This window comes from Lactuca saligna, chromosome 8, assembly GCF_052625555.1.
Source record: "Lactuca saligna cultivar CGN05327 chromosome 8, ASM5262555v1, whole genome shotgun sequence".
Classification (NCBI taxonomy): Eukaryota; Viridiplantae; Streptophyta; class Magnoliopsida; order Asterales; family Asteraceae; genus Lactuca; species Lactuca saligna.
In genome coordinates this window covers 198,677,651-198,695,291 of record NC_136424.1, presented here as the reverse complement: position 1 = coordinate 198,695,291, position 17,641 = coordinate 198,677,651, and the positions used below count along the sequence as shown (strand labels likewise).

At 40.6% G+C, this 17,641-nt stretch overlaps 1 protein-coding gene across 2 annotated transcripts; it reads right to left on the bottom strand.

Moving 5' to 3' along the window:
- Positions 1-13,553: 13,553 nt before the first annotated feature.
- Positions 13,554-16,303, bottom strand: LOC145009102 (formin-like protein (DUF1421)). Of its 2 annotated transcripts, none has more exons than XM_078967768.1 (3): positions 15,944-16,303; positions 15,287-15,580; positions 13,554-14,948 (listed from the first exon to the last, which is right to left on the bottom strand). In XM_078967768.1, exons 1-3 carry the CDS (start codon positions 16,073-16,075, stop codon positions 13,851-13,853), a joined length of 1,524 nt encoding a protein of 507 aa, XP_078823894.1. In that variant the 5' UTR covers positions 16,076-16,303; the 3' UTR covers positions 13,554-13,850. The 2 variants fall into 2 exon arrangements, with proteins under 2 accessions (XP_078823894.1, XP_078823895.1); XM_078967769.1 differs by having other exon boundaries at positions 15,287-15,577; positions 15,944-16,302.
- Positions 16,304-17,641: the final 1,338 nt, after the last annotated feature.

The window sequence follows — 17,641 nt, the reverse complement described above, 5'->3', positions numbered from 1 at the left end:
ATCCGACACTTGCTCATACCAGCCTACGCTCGGCTAACAGAACCACTGTTGAATCCCAGGCAGCTAATCAACCTCTCATGCTTGCCGACCTTCCGGAGAATTTTCATATTCTCCCCACTTAGAGCTCTAACTATCAACCATCAGTCGCCATAACCGACCTCCCTTAGCATCCCTACACATCATATTCCTTTACACGCGACCGATCCCCACTAGCACGAACATCCTTCACAAAATCCCATATCAATATCGATCATCTCGGACTTGAAAGAAGTCCGACCTTCCGCTAACCATTCTTCATACCGCATATGCTACCTAAAATTCAGACCATGAACCTGATTCCCCACTGAAAATCCCCATGGATGATAGCCAACGAAACTCCGAATACCAAAACCCTTAACCATACCATAACCCTCGAGAACCAACAATTACAATACCAAAAATCACACCACGAGACTAGAAGATATACAATACCCATAATAATTACCAGATAAACAAATATCAAGAAGAAAACATACCCGCAGCTACATCCGATACTTCCCTGGCCTCCCCTGCTGTAAGTTGAAAAACACGACCCTGAGTCCTCGGGGGCTCTGCTCCACCCTGACCTCCACCAGTAATCCTCAACGTGCCTGGTGCTGGAGCCTGCACCGGTCCTGCAGTAAGCTGTGGACAGTTGGCTCTCAAGTGACCAACCTGATGGCACTGGTAACAAATCCTCATATCCTGAACCGGGGCTGACTGACAACAACCCTTCGCATAATGCCCCTCTCTCCCGCACTTGCGGTACGCACCTCCAGTCCTACAAACTCCGATGTGACCATTCCCGCACTTCCCACAAGTGCAGCTGCCCTGACTACTCAAACTGAGATCAACGGTCTTAGACCGTTTCGACGCCGGCTGCGACTGTACCGGAGCCTGCCTCTGTTCTCTCAACTGCAACTCGATCTCCAACTCCCGCCGCCTAGCGGCTTCCTGCAATTCCAACAACATCTCGTACCTCTGCGTAGACACAAATTGTCTGATATCCCTCTTCAGCATACTTAGATATTGGGACATCTGGGCCTGCTCAGAAGCAAACTCAGGGCAAAACATCGCCCTCTCAGTGAACATCCTAGTGATCTTCGTCATCGACTCGAAATCCTGCTTCAGCTCTAGGAATTCCTGGGCTAATCTCTCCCTCTCCACTTGTGGAACATAGCGAGTACTGAACATCTCCCTGAACGGATCCCAAGAAACCGCAGCTCGCTGCACATCAGAATACGATCCCGTGGTCAACCTCCACCAATCCTTCGCCCCGAACCTCAAAAGATTCAGAGCACACCTCACCCTCTGATCAGCAGGGCATGAACACGTAAAGAAACACCCCTCCACGTATGACAACCATCTCATAGCAACAATCGGGTCCTGAACTCCATCGAAGGTAGGGGGCTTCGTATTATCAAAGTCTTGATACTGAAAACCTCTACCGGCTCCTCCCCCTACCGCTGCTACAGCCGCTTTAGCTGCTGCAGCAGCCGTCTCTGCAAGAGCTGCATAATGCTCATCAAAAGACTCAACCATAGCGGTATTGATCGACCCAAACAGTTCCGGCAACTCGGCCCAGAACATTGCAGCAACCACATCATGTAGGATCTCGCGAATCCTAGCATCCAACTCGTCTGTGCTCATCTAACCGATAACTTCGGGTGGTGCTTGATGGGTTTTGAGCATTCTAACACTTCCTAAGTGTACATGCAACCCTAATAACCTTGGATCTATGTTTGTCTAATTGTCATGCAAAGTTGAATTCCAAGGTTATATTCCTATCTAGCATACATGGGGAACAATTTTAACTTAAAGTATAGATAGAATAACTTACCTTGTTGTTGTTTATGTTCCTTGAAACCTTGTGAGCCTAGCACCCCAAGTGTGATGCCTCAAATGCTTCACACAACACCAAATGCTCTTGCAAGAACTTATGAGAGAACACACACTTCTTCAAAATCGGCCAAGCCCTCTTATTTCTTAGTGTAGCCGATTTTAGGTGGAGAACATGTTACTTATATAGTGTTGACACATCTAGGGTTAAACCCTAATGTGTCATGACTCTTCATTTCCATGACCCATGGGTTTGTAACTCCCATGGAGCATCCTATGGGTGGAACCCAACTTGATAGTCCATGGAGCCTTTTAGCCCACTATACAAGATATGGATGATTTACATAATCAACCCATATATTTAATTAGTTATCTTTTGATCACATAATTAATTCTAAATTAATTCTTGATCAAACTAATCAAATAATATTATTAATATATTAGAACTTATAATATATTAATAATCTCCAAGTGTTATTTCTCTCATTTAGTCTATCCAATTGCATGGTGCCATGCAACCCAAATGGACCATGCCGGGTCGGGTCAAGTACATACCAGAAATAGTTATGGACTTAGACACCTTATCCAACAGTCTCCCACTTGGATAAGTCTAATAACTATTACTGCAAGTATGACTTCAGGAACCGATCGGCAATCGTAGCTCTTTTCAAGGTTTCTCGAAACTGAGAAGATGATGGTACGCCATTTAAGATAAGTGATCATATAATCCTCTGTTCTAGATATCAGTCGGACAAATACATGGAACAATGTCTTACTTATTGTCCAACAATTTGTTTCCCGATTTCCGATTTGTTTGACAAAGAACTTCATTGAACACATCAATTTAGTTCTGACCGGGCCCGGTACATAGGTCAAAACAAAATCATCGAGGGGCCCAGATATCAGCTTCTAATCCAAGAAGGAACAGATAAACTTCGACTCATATGTTTGTTCTACTACTCATTGAATTACACACAAGAGCGCGATTTATAACATCGAGTTACCAATGTGTTTTTCGTACAATCAATGCATAACCAACTTGTAAGTAACAAATCATATCTCTAGGTTTAAAGACTTATATGATATTACCGTCTCACGATCACTCGAGATAGAATTCCATGAAGTGATTCCAGTGAGCGTGGGTTGAGTCCAATGCTCAGAACTTATGAGCACTCATGATTGTTGTAGCCTTGTCCAAGACCTCTACAACCAAACATGACAGTCTTGATTCATACCTACTTCCGACATATGACCGACTGTGGAGGTTTGAATAATATGTTATACCAAACAAAATTATTCTGGAAGTCAAAACATGCAAAAGAAATATAGTAAACGATCGACAAGAGACAGCAACACTTTACTCATAAATAAAACACTTTTATTCATCATCAAATGTCAATTACACTTTACAAATTTCGAGGTTATCTAACTACTAAATCTAATATCATCCTTCAGCCCTATGCTCCGAGCATGCTGGAGATGCTTAACCCGAGTCAGTCCCTTCGTGAGGGGATCTGCCGGATTCTCATCTGATGATACCCTCTTTGCCACGAGGAGTCCTTCTTCGATCCGATGTCTGATGAAATGGTATTTTCTGTCGATGTGTCTGGATCTCCCGTGATCCCTTGGTTCCTTGGCTAAGGCAACATCACTTTCACTATCATAGAAAATTTCCATTGGCTCTTTAATAGCTGGTACAACTCCAAGGTCTCCAATGAAGTTCCTTAGCCATAACGCCTCCTTTGCCGCCTCGCTAGCCGCAATATACTCTGATTCACAAGTAGAATCTGCCACTGTCTCTTGCTTGGAACTCTTCCAAGAAATTGCTCCTCCATTTAGGGTAAAGACCCAGCCCGACTGAGAGCGGAAGTTATCCCTATCAGTCTGGAAGCTAGCATCACTATACCCTACAACTCTCAAGTCATCACTCCCACCAAGGGTAAGGACCCAGTCCTTAGTCCTTCGTAGGTACTTCAGAATATTCTTTACCGCAGTCCAGTGTGCCTTGCCAGGGTTCCCCTGAAACCTGCTAACCATGCTCAGGGCAAAAGCTACATCAGGTCGAGTACACGTCATAGCATACATGATCGATCCTACAGCCGAAGCATAAGGTACTCGACTCATTTGTGCTATCTCAGCCTCAGTGTTAGGGCTTTGTGTCTTACTCAGTTTGGCATTACTCTGGATGGGCAACTCTCCTTTCTTGGAGTCTTGCATTCTGAATCTCTTCAGAACCTTATCCAAGTAGGTACTTTGACTAAGTCCAATTAGTCTTTTACTCCGATCTCTCAAGATCCTTATCCCCAAAATATAGGCAGCTTTACCAAGGTCCTTCATAGCGAAACACTTTCCAAGCCAGGACTTTACTTCCTGCAGGGTTGGAATGTCGTTTCCTATGAGTAGTATGTCATCCACATACAATACCAAAAAGCTAACTATACTCCCACTAGCCTTGACATATACACAAGATTCATCTTCACTCCTAGAAAAGCCAAATTCCTTGACCTTTTCATCAAAGCAAAGATTCCATCTGCGAGGTGCTTGCTTTAATCCATAAATGGATTTCTCAAGCTTACACACTCTATTAGGGTACTCGTTACTGACAAAACCCTCTGGCTGACTCATGTAAACATCTTCAGCCAACTTTCCATTAAGGAAAGCGGTTTTGACATCCATTTGCCAAATTTCATAGTCATGAAATGCGGCTATGGCTAACAGAACCCGAATAGACTTAATCTTGGCTACCGGAGAAAAGGTCTCATCATAGTCCACTCCATGAATTTGAGAGAAGCCCTTTGCAACCAGTCTAGCCTTATAAGTGTGTACTTTACCATCCATGTCGGTCTTCTTCTTGAAGACCCATTTGCACCCTACAGTCTTTCGACCTGGTACATTCTCAACCAAGTTCCAAACTTGATTGTCATACATGGATTGTATCTCGCTATCCATAGCCTCTTTCCATTTAGCAGACTCGGGGCCTGCCATGGCTTCCTCGTAGCTGTTAGGGTCATCTTGACTTACTAGTGTCTCATCACTAATAAGTGTCTCACCTTTTGCAGTAATATGGAATCCATAGTAATGCTCAGGTGCACTCCTAACTCTCGTGGAACGCCTCAGAGGTACAGATTCGTCAATTGGCTCAACAGGAGTTTCCTCCTCACGTTGAGGGCTAGAGTTTGAAGTTCCTTCACCACTTGACTCTTGAATTTCTTCAAGATCAACTTGCCTTCCACTGTCTCCTTGGCTTATAAACTCTCTTTCTCGAAAGACTCCTTTTCTTGCTACAAAGACCACATTGTCACTAGGTCTGTAGAAGAGGTAACCAAAGGATTGCTGTGGGTAGCCGATGAAAATACACCTCTCGCTTCGGGGTTCGAGCTTATCATGAGTCTCGCATCTCACGAAAGCCTCGCAACCCCAAATCTTGATGTGGTCTAGTTTAGGTACTTTACCAGTCCACATCTCGTGAGGAGTTTTGGCAACTTTCTTTGTAGGGACTAGATTAAGGATATGGGCGGCAGTCTCTAAGGCATACCCCCAGAATGAGATTGGTAGCGAAGCTCGACTCATCATGGAACGAACCATGTCCAACAAGGTTCGATTATGCCTCTCAGCCACACCATTCAACTGCGGTGTCCTGGGAGGTGTCAATTGTGAGACAATCCCACATTCCTTTAGATAGTCGAGGAACTCTGAACTAAGATACTCACCACCCCGATCGGATCGAAGCATCTTAATGTTCCTGCCCAATTGATTCTCGACTTCCTGTTTAAATTCCTTAAACTTCTCGAAAGTCTCTGACTTATGTTTGATTAAGTAGACATATCCATATCTACTGTAATCATCAGTAAAAGTCAAATAATAACGATTAGCATCCCTTGTGGCATGTTTGAATGGTCCACACACATCCGTGTGTATAAGGTCCAACAAACCTTCACCCCTTTCACACGATCCTGTGAAGGGTGACTTTGTCATTTTTCCAAGTAAGCATGATTCGCAACTATCATTTGACTTTAGGTCAAACGACTCCAAGACTCCATCCTTTTGGAGTTGGCCTATGCGTTTCTTGATTATATGTCCAAGACGACAATGCCATAATGATGCTTTATCCAAGTTATTATTATTAGTAGAATCAATACACAAAACATTATTTCCTAAGTTATCTACAACAGATACAGCTTCATACACACCATCACAAGGTAATGCTTTAAAATAAAGTACATTATTAAAGAAAGCATTAATCGAACCAACTTCATTATCAAACGAAAAGGTGAAACCTTGTTTGTACAATGCATGAAAGGAAATAATATTTCTTGCCATTTCTAGCGAATAACAACATTTATTCAAATCTAAATTTAACCCACTACTTAGCGATAAAGTATAAACTCCAATCTTGGTGACAGGTGTAACTTTCCTATTCCCCATGATTAAGTTTATTCTTCCTTGCTCCACATTCTCACTTCTTCCTAGTCCCTGCAAGTCACAAAAAATATGAATACCGAAACCGGTATCAAGGACCCAAGATTTCGAATGGGGTGAGTTATTAGAAATGATAGTGTAAATACCTGCATGGTTGGGTTTGACTTTCCCATCCTTCACATCCTGCTGGTACTTTGGGCAGTTCCGCTTCCAATCAGCTTTTTCATGGCAATAGAAGCATTCAGCCTCTTTTGGGTCAGAAGAAGGAGTAATGAAACCTTTCTTGGTTCCACTTGAAGAAGAGCCATCAAGGGTCCGAGCCTTGGTACCCTTCGAAGATCTCTTTCTCTTCCTCCCTCGACTTTGCCCGATTGCCAAGACCGGAGTTGAGTCTGGAGTAGGAGTGATAGCAACCGACTTCCCCTTAAGACCTGTTTCTGCGGTCTTGAGAAGTCCTTGAAGTTTGCTGAGGGTGACCTCTTCCTTGTTCATGTGATATGTCATGCGGAATTGATCATAGCACGATGGTAAGGAGTGCAAAATGATATCTATTGCAAGCTCCTCAGGGAAGTTCACATTGAGCTTCAGCAAACGATCCACATACCTTTGCATTTTCTGCATGTGGCTCGTGACGGACTCTCCGTCCTTCATCATGGTTGTTATCATGGAGCAGATGACTTCGTACCTCTCTTGTCGTGCACTTTGATGGTATCTTTCCATCAAATCTTGGTGCATTTCATAAGGGTAGAAATCTTCATAAGACTTTTGGAGTTCAGCTGTCATGGTGGCCAACATGATGCAAGCCACCTTGGTTGCATCTCTTTCATGAGTATGAAAGTCAGCGATCTCCTGGGGAGTTGCAGTGGACTCATCAATTTCCTTAAGCTCCTTGTCAAGGACATATTCTTTGTCCTCGTAGCGGGTAATCATCCTGATGTTTCTGATCCATTTATTGAAGTTGGATCCATCAAAGGTGACTTTCCCACACAAACTCATAAGAGTAAAGGAGCCATTAGGATTCGAGCCAGAAGCATTATTTGAAGACATCTGAAAGAGAAGAACAAGTTTAGTTTAGATTTAAGAGAGTCCTTAATAAAACACCCAAATGTAATATTAAGGCTAGGATCCAATCACAATATAATATAACTTAGAAGAGGTATGCCGTAATCTAAGCTATACCATATTTGAAAGGTAGGTGAATGACGATTCACCAATTTCCACCACGAAAACCGAAATATTAGATATTTAGTTTTTATTGGTTTTAGAAATTCCTAGATTCTTTGAGATCCAATGAACTTTTCAAAGGCATGTTTCAATCTCGAGAGTGCCCTCCAGGTTTTGTGACTGGGATACCGAGGATCACAAAACGAGGTGTGAAGTAACCATGCAAATCACTTGGTACCCTTAAAGTTTATCACTCAATCGATGTGCCGGTAAACCACACACGCTCCACCGATACTATAATAAACCTTAAGTCACCCTTTACCTACCTTGTTAAGTCCAAGTTAGTGTGCCGGTTAACCACACACGCTCCACCAATGACTTAGACAAAGTGTAAAGTGTAATTTCATGGATTAGCACCTTATTCACATTTTCCTAAAGTAACTAAGATTGGGAATTTAATAAACATTTAGTTACTTTATTATATTCATCATACTTTGAATGAGAATTTATAAGTCCTTGTCTTACCCGTTCGGCTAACGACCCTCCACCAGTCAAGCAAGCGGTGGGTGAGAATATACACCCATTAAGTCACCATTTTATAGGCAACAACCTTATACCCACCTTATAGACCGGCTTCGTGAATGAGGCGTACTAGCGGTAAGACGACTTTATTCTTATACATATATATATATATATATATATATATATATATATATATATATATATATATATATATATATATATAATTATTAGATCATCATAATATAAGTATAAGGGTTGAATTTTAACTTTTAAAATTCTAGGGGTTGGAACTTAAAGTTTTAACTTAACTTTACTTGTTCCAAAACTTGAGGACAAGTTTTGTAACTTTCAAAACTTTTCATTTCTTGTAACTTATGAGTTTAATAGAGTAATAAAATGAAGACTCTTCATTTTTCTAACTCTTCTGTTTCATAATGGTTTTAATTCAAGTGTGACTCTTGGTTTTCCATAACTTAAGAATAAGTTATGGACTCCATTAAAACACATTATGATCAAGAATTAATCTACCACATAGGTTACAAATAATTCCTATGATCATCTAAAACATCATAAGAACAAGAACATGAATATGAACACAATCAAAAATTACATTTAAAACTTTGTAATTTTGATAACTAGTTGTTGTAAATGAATTAGCAAAGACATTACACCACCAAAAACAAGTTTTCAATTACCAAAACAGTTTAGGGTAATGTTTCTAATGCATTTCCAGCAACTGAATCGAAATTCTGCACTCAGTCGACCCTACTCGCCGAGTGCATGAACTCACTCGCCGAGTTGGTTGAAGATACTCATGGACTCGACGAGTCCCTCCTATAGACTCGACGAGTCCATTCGCAGACAGCAAGATTTCCGATTCTGTTTTCAACTTTTAAGCACAAATAAGAGCAAACAAGCCTAGGCTCTGATACCACTGATGGGTTTTGAGCATTCTAACACTTCCTAAGTGTACATGCAACCCTAATAACCTTGGATCTATGTTTGTCTAATTGTCATGCAAAGTTGAATTCCAAGGTTATATTCCTATCTAGCATACATGGGGAACAATTTTAACTTAAAGTATAGATAGAATAACTTACCTTGTTGTTGTTTGTGTTCCTTGAAACCTTGTGAGCCTAGCACCCCAAGTGTGATGCCTCAAATGCTTCACACAACACCAAATGCTCTTGGAAGAACTTATGAGAGAACACACACTTCTTCAAAATCGGCCAAGCCCTCTTATTTCTTAGTGTAGCCGATTTTAGGTGGAGAACATGTTACTTATATAGTGTTGACACATCTAGGGTTAAACCCTAATGTGTCATGACTCTTCATTTCCATGACCCATGGGTTTGTAACTCCCATGGAGCATCCTATGGGTGGAACCCAACTTGATAGTCCATGGAGCCTTTTAGCCCACTATACAAGATATGGATGATTTACATAATCAACCCATATATTTAATTAGTTATCTTTTGATCACATAATTAATTCTAAATTAATTCTTGATCAAACTAATCAAATAATATTATTAATATATTAGAACTTATAATATATTAATAATCTCCAAGTGTTATTTCTCTCATTTAGTCTATCCAATTGCATGGTGCCATGCAACCCAAATGGACTATGCTGGGTCGGGTCAAGTACATACCAGAAATAGTTATGGACTTAGACACCTTAGCCAACAGTGCTGACCCACCCTGACCGCCCTCTCCTGCTCCCAATCCTGATCCAAATCCGCTCCCAGCATGCCTTATAACCACCATACTGAAAAACACCGCAAACATCAGATACCTCCCACTAACCTGGGAACTGACTCTCAACACCTCCCTAGGGGTTGTGACTTCCTTGATACGCGTATGGGTTTTGTGCTTTCAGTAGTACAGGCCCATACTACCTTCCAAACCTATACATATTTATACCAAGTATCACCACAACACCAAAGAGAAGAACATGCATACCAAGCACTCAACGCTCACTCCTAGAGGAAATCACTGAAAATCTCATACAGAAAGAAACCCTAGGCTAGCAGGCATCACAAATCAGGCCATACTATCATGCAATTCCTAGAGATCCCTAGCCTAGTACTAGCATGTTGTTCTATCATAACACATAAACATATAACTTGCATGGTATTTTGGGGCTACTTACTGGCTCTGGCTGATCGTACCTCCGCATCCTCTTTTACTCATTTTGAAAACCATTTTAAATTCTCTTTTGAAAACTCTCCTTGATTTGAGACTGGATTCACACAAATGTTCCTCCAATTCACTCAAACCAAGGCTCTGATACCAACTTGTAACACTCTAAAAATTCAAGCCAATTTAAACTTTTCAAAAACAACCCAGTTTCGTTAAATTATTACAAAAAGGTTTTCAATACAATTATTATCAGAGTCTTCCCAGAACCATATCGTAAAACATAACATGAGGAGCGGTACGATCACACCTTCGCCTTGCCACGGTCACCTGAAGTACCTGAAAAACATTAAACCACAACTGTAAGCCCGAAAGCTTAGTGAGATACCCCCAAAATAGCAACCACATATACCACGCATAACATATCATAACCGAATAGAACAGCCATGCACTTCGGGTCTACTATGTGACTGGTCCGCCGCACCGGGCCTTCAGTCCACCTGGTCCACCCTCCGAGTCTAGCCATATCCCTCGAGTTTGTAGTGTGGCTGGTCCGCCTGCACCGGGCCTTCAACCCACCTGGTCCACTCTCTGAGTCTACAATATGACTGGTTCGCCCGCATTGGGCCTTCAGTCGGCCTGGTCCACCCTCCGAGCCTCGGTACGTCTGGTCCACCCCCATTGGGCCTACAACCTATCCGGACCGCTCGCTGGGCCTTCGGAATAACCGGTCTGCCCTGGGTATGTTGGCCTACAACACAAACCAGGACCCGCCTCAACCCAACCTCCAATCAAACAACCATGTGCACATAAATATACAACCACGTAACAATTCATATCCAATCAACCCGATCTAGCAGATCACATAACATAACATACTCTAAACAGGATACCGACCTAACCGGTCACTAGCATAGCATCATCCTTTATACCAGGATACCGACCTTAACCATGTCTCTAACATATACCATCCTAACTACCAGGATGAAAACATAGCAAAGTAACAACATAACAACGATACCCGAATTATAATTCGATAAAGGGCCGACCTTGGTTCGTTAGACCCTGTCGATATAGTGAGGAGATCTCACCTTGCAACTGCTGACTGAAAAGATAAGATCACGCTGCTCCAACCTCCGACACGAACTCCACCCCTGGTAATGCCAAAAGACTGAACCCAATAAATACCAAAAATTACCAAAATGCCCTTGGAAGTCAACTGGTCAACTCTTGGTCAAAGTCAAAGTCCTCAGTCAAAGTCAAACTTCATGATTGACCCTACTCGCCGAGTCAGCCCGCTGACTCGCCGAGTCCCTCAATTCTGAAAAAAAAAATCCTATCTCAACTGACTGAGTCATCCCTTGACTCACCGATTCTTAGCTTAACCAGAAAAGGCTAGGACCTCAAGACCAGACTCGTCGAGTCCAAGGCTATTTTCAACCAACTCGCCGAGTTGTTCTTCCAACTCATCGAGTTCCTGCCCACCTTCATGCAACTCGCCGAGTACACCCTTGTGACTCGCCGAGTACCCCTAGATCTTAATCTATACAGAAGTTTTTCAGGCCATGCAGATGATCCAAAACATAGATCTACCCTTATACAACCCATCCATCACGTAAAGTGGCAAACTTTACGTGAATCCAAAGAGATCTAAGAATATAACACTCTACGGTTAGGGTTTGGGACAAGATGGCTTCACCAATCACTCAAAAACAACGAATTTAATGCACTCTAGACCTTCCCCATTCCAGATCTGAGGTAGCAACCCCAGGTCTAACCTCCAAACTCGAAATCTCACAAGCTATTCTTTCCAAATACTCCAAAATGATGAATCTAGATGAATAACAGCCCAAGCAACGAAATAATACCTCAAAAGGAAGCTCCAACAAAAGAGAAATTCGAATCCTAGCAAAGCCCCTTGCTCCAAGCCTCCTAACTCTCCAAGATCTCTTCCAAAATCTCTTCTTCAAGGTTCAAATGCTCTCAAATTACTCACAAACGCGCATTAGGGTTTTCTGGACTTCAAGAGAGGGTAAAAGAGGCTAGGGAGAGGGTATTATGTTCATTATATATGGCTCAACCCCCGGGATTAGGGTTTTCTCCATACAACGCCAACTCGCCGAGTCCACCCATGAGACTCGCCGAGTTGGTCACTTATCACTCGACCTGAATGCGACTCAACTCACCGAGTCTAACCATGGACTTACCAAGTTGCTCTTCCACATTTACATTTTGAACCCTGAACTTGCACCCCTGAACTCAGGATGTTACACAAGAGCCATAAAACTCAACCATCTTCCAGATTTAACATCTATACTACTCAAGGGACACTGGAGATCCATAAAGTTAGCAACTTTACGGATTTCAACCACTACATCATCTTGAATATGAAAGATTAAGCATAAAAACCTAACCCTAAGCTTATGGACTCATAAAGCAATGAACTTGATACTCACAAAAGGTTAGAAGGTATGCAAATGCTTGATGGTGAGACTTGAATGCAGAAATGATGGACTAGATGCTCTTCCTCTTTTTCTCCTTGGCTAAAATCACCACAAATGAGCTTCAGGATCAATTATGGATGTTAGGGTTTCGAAGTGGAGTGTAAGGAGATGATGGAGACCAAGAGTGGGCTAACATTAGCCTTCACATCCTTTAAATACGATAATAAAACCCCTAAAATTAAGTTTTCCCCACAGATAGGTCTCACGTCGTGAGGCAATATGTGGTCACGTCGTGAGCCCTAAAAGTGGTGCGCTTTCTCATTAATCTCCTCACGACGTGACATACATACCTCACATTGTGAGTATGATTTAAGTCTTTGAAATTTTAAATTTGATAATTGCTCATCTGAACAGAATGTTACATCTATCATACTCGATGACAGAAACCCACAATGGAAACCACATAGAAAAAAAAAAGATTGATTCAGTTACAAAATAATAAGTGAGTTTAAAACAAATTAAAAATTGATTTGTAGAAAGTAGAAACAACAATTTCTTTTAAGTTGTTTCTTTAACAAAAGGGTTCCTTTAAAAATATAAAGTACATACGCATATTCTTTGTTTAGCTTTTGTCCCCCATTTTACTCAAAAGGAAGGACAGACACTACCCACTCTACTTCCTATTAATCAATATTGTCACAAAAACCCTTAATTTGCATAATTTGTCGGTTTTACCTCAAATTCATTTTTATATCTATTAATGCCTAATATTTTTGTGGCATTTGTCATAAGTGACTATCCCCATTTCGTTCCACTCATATGAACTTTTAGAAGGAATAATGACACTTCAACCAAATTCAGCTTCAATCGAGGTTCACAATATAAGAACAAGGTCGTAATCTAATGTCGATGTGGTGATATCTTTCCAATTTTCACTTCAAGAACAACAGACACCCTAGGAAGAAGATTTTGGGGTTGCCCTAATTCCCCATTAAATATGTAACAATTTTCACTACAAGACTATCACTTTTTTATTCTTAAACCTTTAAAAGTTTACATACATAATGAGACATCTCACGAAACACGTAACTAGCATCCTCTATAGCAAACATAAATACTGCGACAGAGAGATTACAAACTAAAAATATCTCCCCCTGTCAATATGTGCATATCACCACAACCATCACATTGACATTTATTCAAAAACATAAATAGATAATTTAAACCCTAAACCCAAAACACACACACAAGTGACACGTCATGGAATTCACAAATCATCAAAACCAGATCCACCCAGTTTTTTTTACCCGGACCACCCTCTCGACCCGCCCGAGGAGTGCCCGTTCAACCGGTCAAGCACCACGTTAAAATCAACCGTCTGCCCGGTTTCATCCAACCTCTGAATCACACTCATAACATGGTCGCCTCTGTACCCCATGCTTACCAACTTCTCCACCACTTCATTGTACGGATGATTTGGTGTAAACCGTTGTGTAGGGCGCATAACTTGCTGCGGGTTTTGAGAATAACCGGGTTGTGGGAAATGACCAATTTGGTTTGAATGTTGTTGTTGAGGATGTGGGACCCTTCCCGGTTCGCCATCGTACATCATGTAGCCTGGCGGCGGCGGCCCACCGGCGGCATACCCGTCGCCTGGCGGTCCTCCGAACGCCGGCTTCAGATGCTGCGGTGGTTGCTGTGGCTGAGGCGGCTGCGGCGGTGTTTGGACCGGTCCACCGTACGCGTATGTCATGGCTTGGCTAGAACCGAGCGGTGGACCGCCGGAGTAAGGCATACTTTGCGGGAGTGGTTCAACGGGGCCAGCATTGTGGTACTGCGGGTAGACTTGAGGTGATGACGGTCTGGACCCAGACCCAGGTACAGACCCAGGTTGTACCTGTACCTGGGCCCATTGTGGTTGTGGTTGATACTGTGGCTGTAGCTGTGACTGTTGTTGTGGTTGTGATTGTGGTTGATATTGTGGTTGTAGCTGTGATTGTTGTTGTTGTGGTTGTGGTTGATACTGTGATTGCAATTGTGACTGTGGTTGTGGTTGTGGTACTTGAGGGTGCATATATTGGGCGGTGGGGGTGGGGGCAGGAGGTAGATAATAGCCTTGTGGTTGTGGTTGGCCCATGGGTTGTGGGGGTCGTTGTGGTTGGGATGCAGCTGGGGGTGGAGGTGGGGCCACTTGACTGGGTAGGGCTAGGGCTAATTGTTGACTATGTGGATCGGGTGAGTTTTCGGTTTTTTTGGTATCGGGTGTTGAAGATCGCTCCTCATTTTGTTGTGAGTTATGACTCGATGATGATTCTTTGTGTGCAAGTTGAAGTTTCGCTAGTTCCTTTTGAGTATCCGCAAGTTCTTGTTTATCTCTCAAAATTTGTACCGATCTATGTACCTGTATCAATAATCAATACCATAAAAATTGTTCCATCAAATCCAGTAAAACCTGTTCTGTTCTGTTTTGTCCTTGATTAGACGAGACAAGACCAAACTAGCCTGCTTTGATGTCTGTTATGTTTTGTTTTGTCATGACTAGACGAGACTAGACTTGTTCCATCGAATACGGTAATAGTACAATTTGTTTTCTTCTTTTCTGTCTTGACTAGACTAGAGTAGACTACACTAGATAATAGTACAATTTGTTTTTGATGTCATATCAAAGACAATAAAACCTAGATAATAGTGCAATTTGTGATTTGATGTCATATCTAGACTTATGTGATTGAAACTGACCTCTTGAAGATGTTTTTCGAGAAACTTAAGCTTAACATCGGCTTCACCATGATCACGTGTCAAATCAGAACGCATTTCCCCAATTGATTTATCAAGATTGTAGCAATAAAGCTCGAGTTGTGATAGACGTGAACTAAGCCCCTCAAGAAAACGCATAAGATTGTCTGTATGTTTCTTCATGGACCTCTCGACAGCTGAAATAAGCACTTCTTGGTTGCCAGAATCATCAGGTGGACTGTATGAAGAACCAGGGAATACCGATGTTCTTGCCATTCTGCTTTTGTGGAATTCCTGCTAAAAAAATTTGAGTCTAAGACATTAACGTTTTCATTTTCTATCATGGATAGAAAGTAATAATCTGCAATTTTTACCACAATCAAGACTTTAAGCCATACATCAAACTTCGAAAGTTTTATTGCAAAAATCATAGTATTAAGAAGTATAATTTCACTTAACGAACTACCGAAATCATACGATCCTTACTTAGAAAGTTATACCTTCCCAATTCAATAATTATAATCAAAGAAAGCATAGATTGTTCATAAGAAAGCAAATCGAAAAACCCATCTATCAAAAAAACCCTAAAAAGTGAATTAAACATCAAGATTCAAGATTCATCAAGAAGCGATATGGATATAGAGAATCAGAGTTGCATACTTTAGCGGGATTAGTGACGATCGCGGAATCAGAGTGATTTCCGTTAGAACCTTCTTGATTAGCGTAATCTTCGTATGAACAAAGAATATCGTCCGATGCAAAATCAAACCCTTTTGAAGATCCAGAAGCCATCCAGCGAAACAAGATCAACTGAGACCCAAAATTAAGTTACCCAAAAGCAGAAAAACCCTTAAATCAACTAGGGTTTGATGATAATCGAAAAGAAAGATGAGATAATAAAGGGCGAGTTCCTTCGATTGTAGGCAAGAAAAGGGGTAAACAGGAAGGTTCGTGATTTCTCTTGGTGTGGTGCTTAAGATAGAGAACGTTTTATATATGGGGTTTTTGATTGATTAAAGATTTGATTTTTCTTTTGTTTTGTTTGGGGAAAATGTGAATTCATGTAAAAGTAAACCGAGGAATATGTTGGGGTAAGAGCTTGGATAAGAATTGAAATTAATTAATAATTCATCTAATCAAGACCCCTAGTTTCTCTTTTTTAATCATATTTAAACTTTGGGAAAACTTTTCCATGTGACATATTATGAATATTTATGATATCGAATATAATTTTTTAAATAGTTTATATATTTAAATTTATATTTTTTTTTGTCTATAAAAGAATTTAAAGTTTTAATTTTAAATTGATGGACATATATATATGTGTCAGTACTGAAACCCTTTAGCATATTGAAAATATTTATTTATCATTGATTAAACAAACACAATATCAAATCTTTTATGGAAATGCGCAACTTGTTGGTTAAAATTCGTGAAAAATAAATGGTCTTGATGGTTGCTTACGTGGTATTTCATTTTAATAGCACCGACCATCTTTTGATGCCACATCACACAGAAAAAAATTATTTTTTTTATGTATAATACTTTTCGTACTAATTTTTTTGTTCTAAAATAAGAACATTGATTTAATTTTTGTCCACTTACCCAACAGCCTTCTTTGGTCGTGTTGCTTTCTTATTAAATGTTATATGATTAATTTGATGCTTAAATAAATTATTTTCAAAAAATAATTAAAAATAGAAAGATATTATGAAAAATGAAACAGCAAACCAAATGATAGTAATTAAAAGTCAAAGTCTATTTTGGAAAAGTATTTTAATTACTTTGTTTATTACGTCAGCATTATGTATTAAGAATAAAACATACTTAAAGTTTGGTACTTTGGTACCAAACGACTCAAACTCTATTTCCACTTTGTTATCCGAATATCAAAAGCTTTAAGTCTAGTGGTATTAAAGACTTTTAGTTTAATAGTATTTGATGTTGTTTTTTGTTTTTGATATTGATGGTTCTAAGTAGTGGTGGACCGTCTTAGGGGCTAGGGGAGGTCTTAGGGGCTAGGGGAGGTCATGACCTTCACGCTTTAGGTTTCCTTATACCAGTAATTACATAGTTTGATAACCATGTTGAAAAAAAAAAATTCTAAACTGACATCCTTGCCCCTCCCCCCGACTTCCATATAATGTGAACATAAATTGATAAACTAGTTACAAATTTTTCGAAAGATCTTTAACAAAATCAAAACCATCCTTGAGCCTTGTTTCTTTACGATTCTTTAAAATAAGGAAACTTAATATCTATTAAAATCTATAAAAACCCACGATCTAATCAAAATTACAACAGTATAACCAAAGTTTGAGTTTAAGAAACTGAAAAGAGTAAACCTAAAATCCTAAG

What these genes read in the sequence shown, in the direction of transcription:
- LOC145009102 (XM_078967768.1), bottom strand. Translation starts at nt 16,075, where the DNA reads ATGGCTTCTGGATCTTCAAAAGGGTTTGATTTTGCATCGGACGATATT. An exon ending in TCGTCACTAATCCCGCTAAA is followed by an intron (nt 15,581 to 15,943) that starts GTATGCAACTCT and finishes AAATTTTTTTAG; the next exon opens with CAGGAATTCCACAAAAGCAG. An exon ending in TCGAAAAACATCTTCAAGAG is followed by an intron (nt 14,949 to 15,286) that starts GTCAGTTTCAAT and finishes TTATTGATACAG; the next exon opens with GTACATAGATCGGTACAAAT.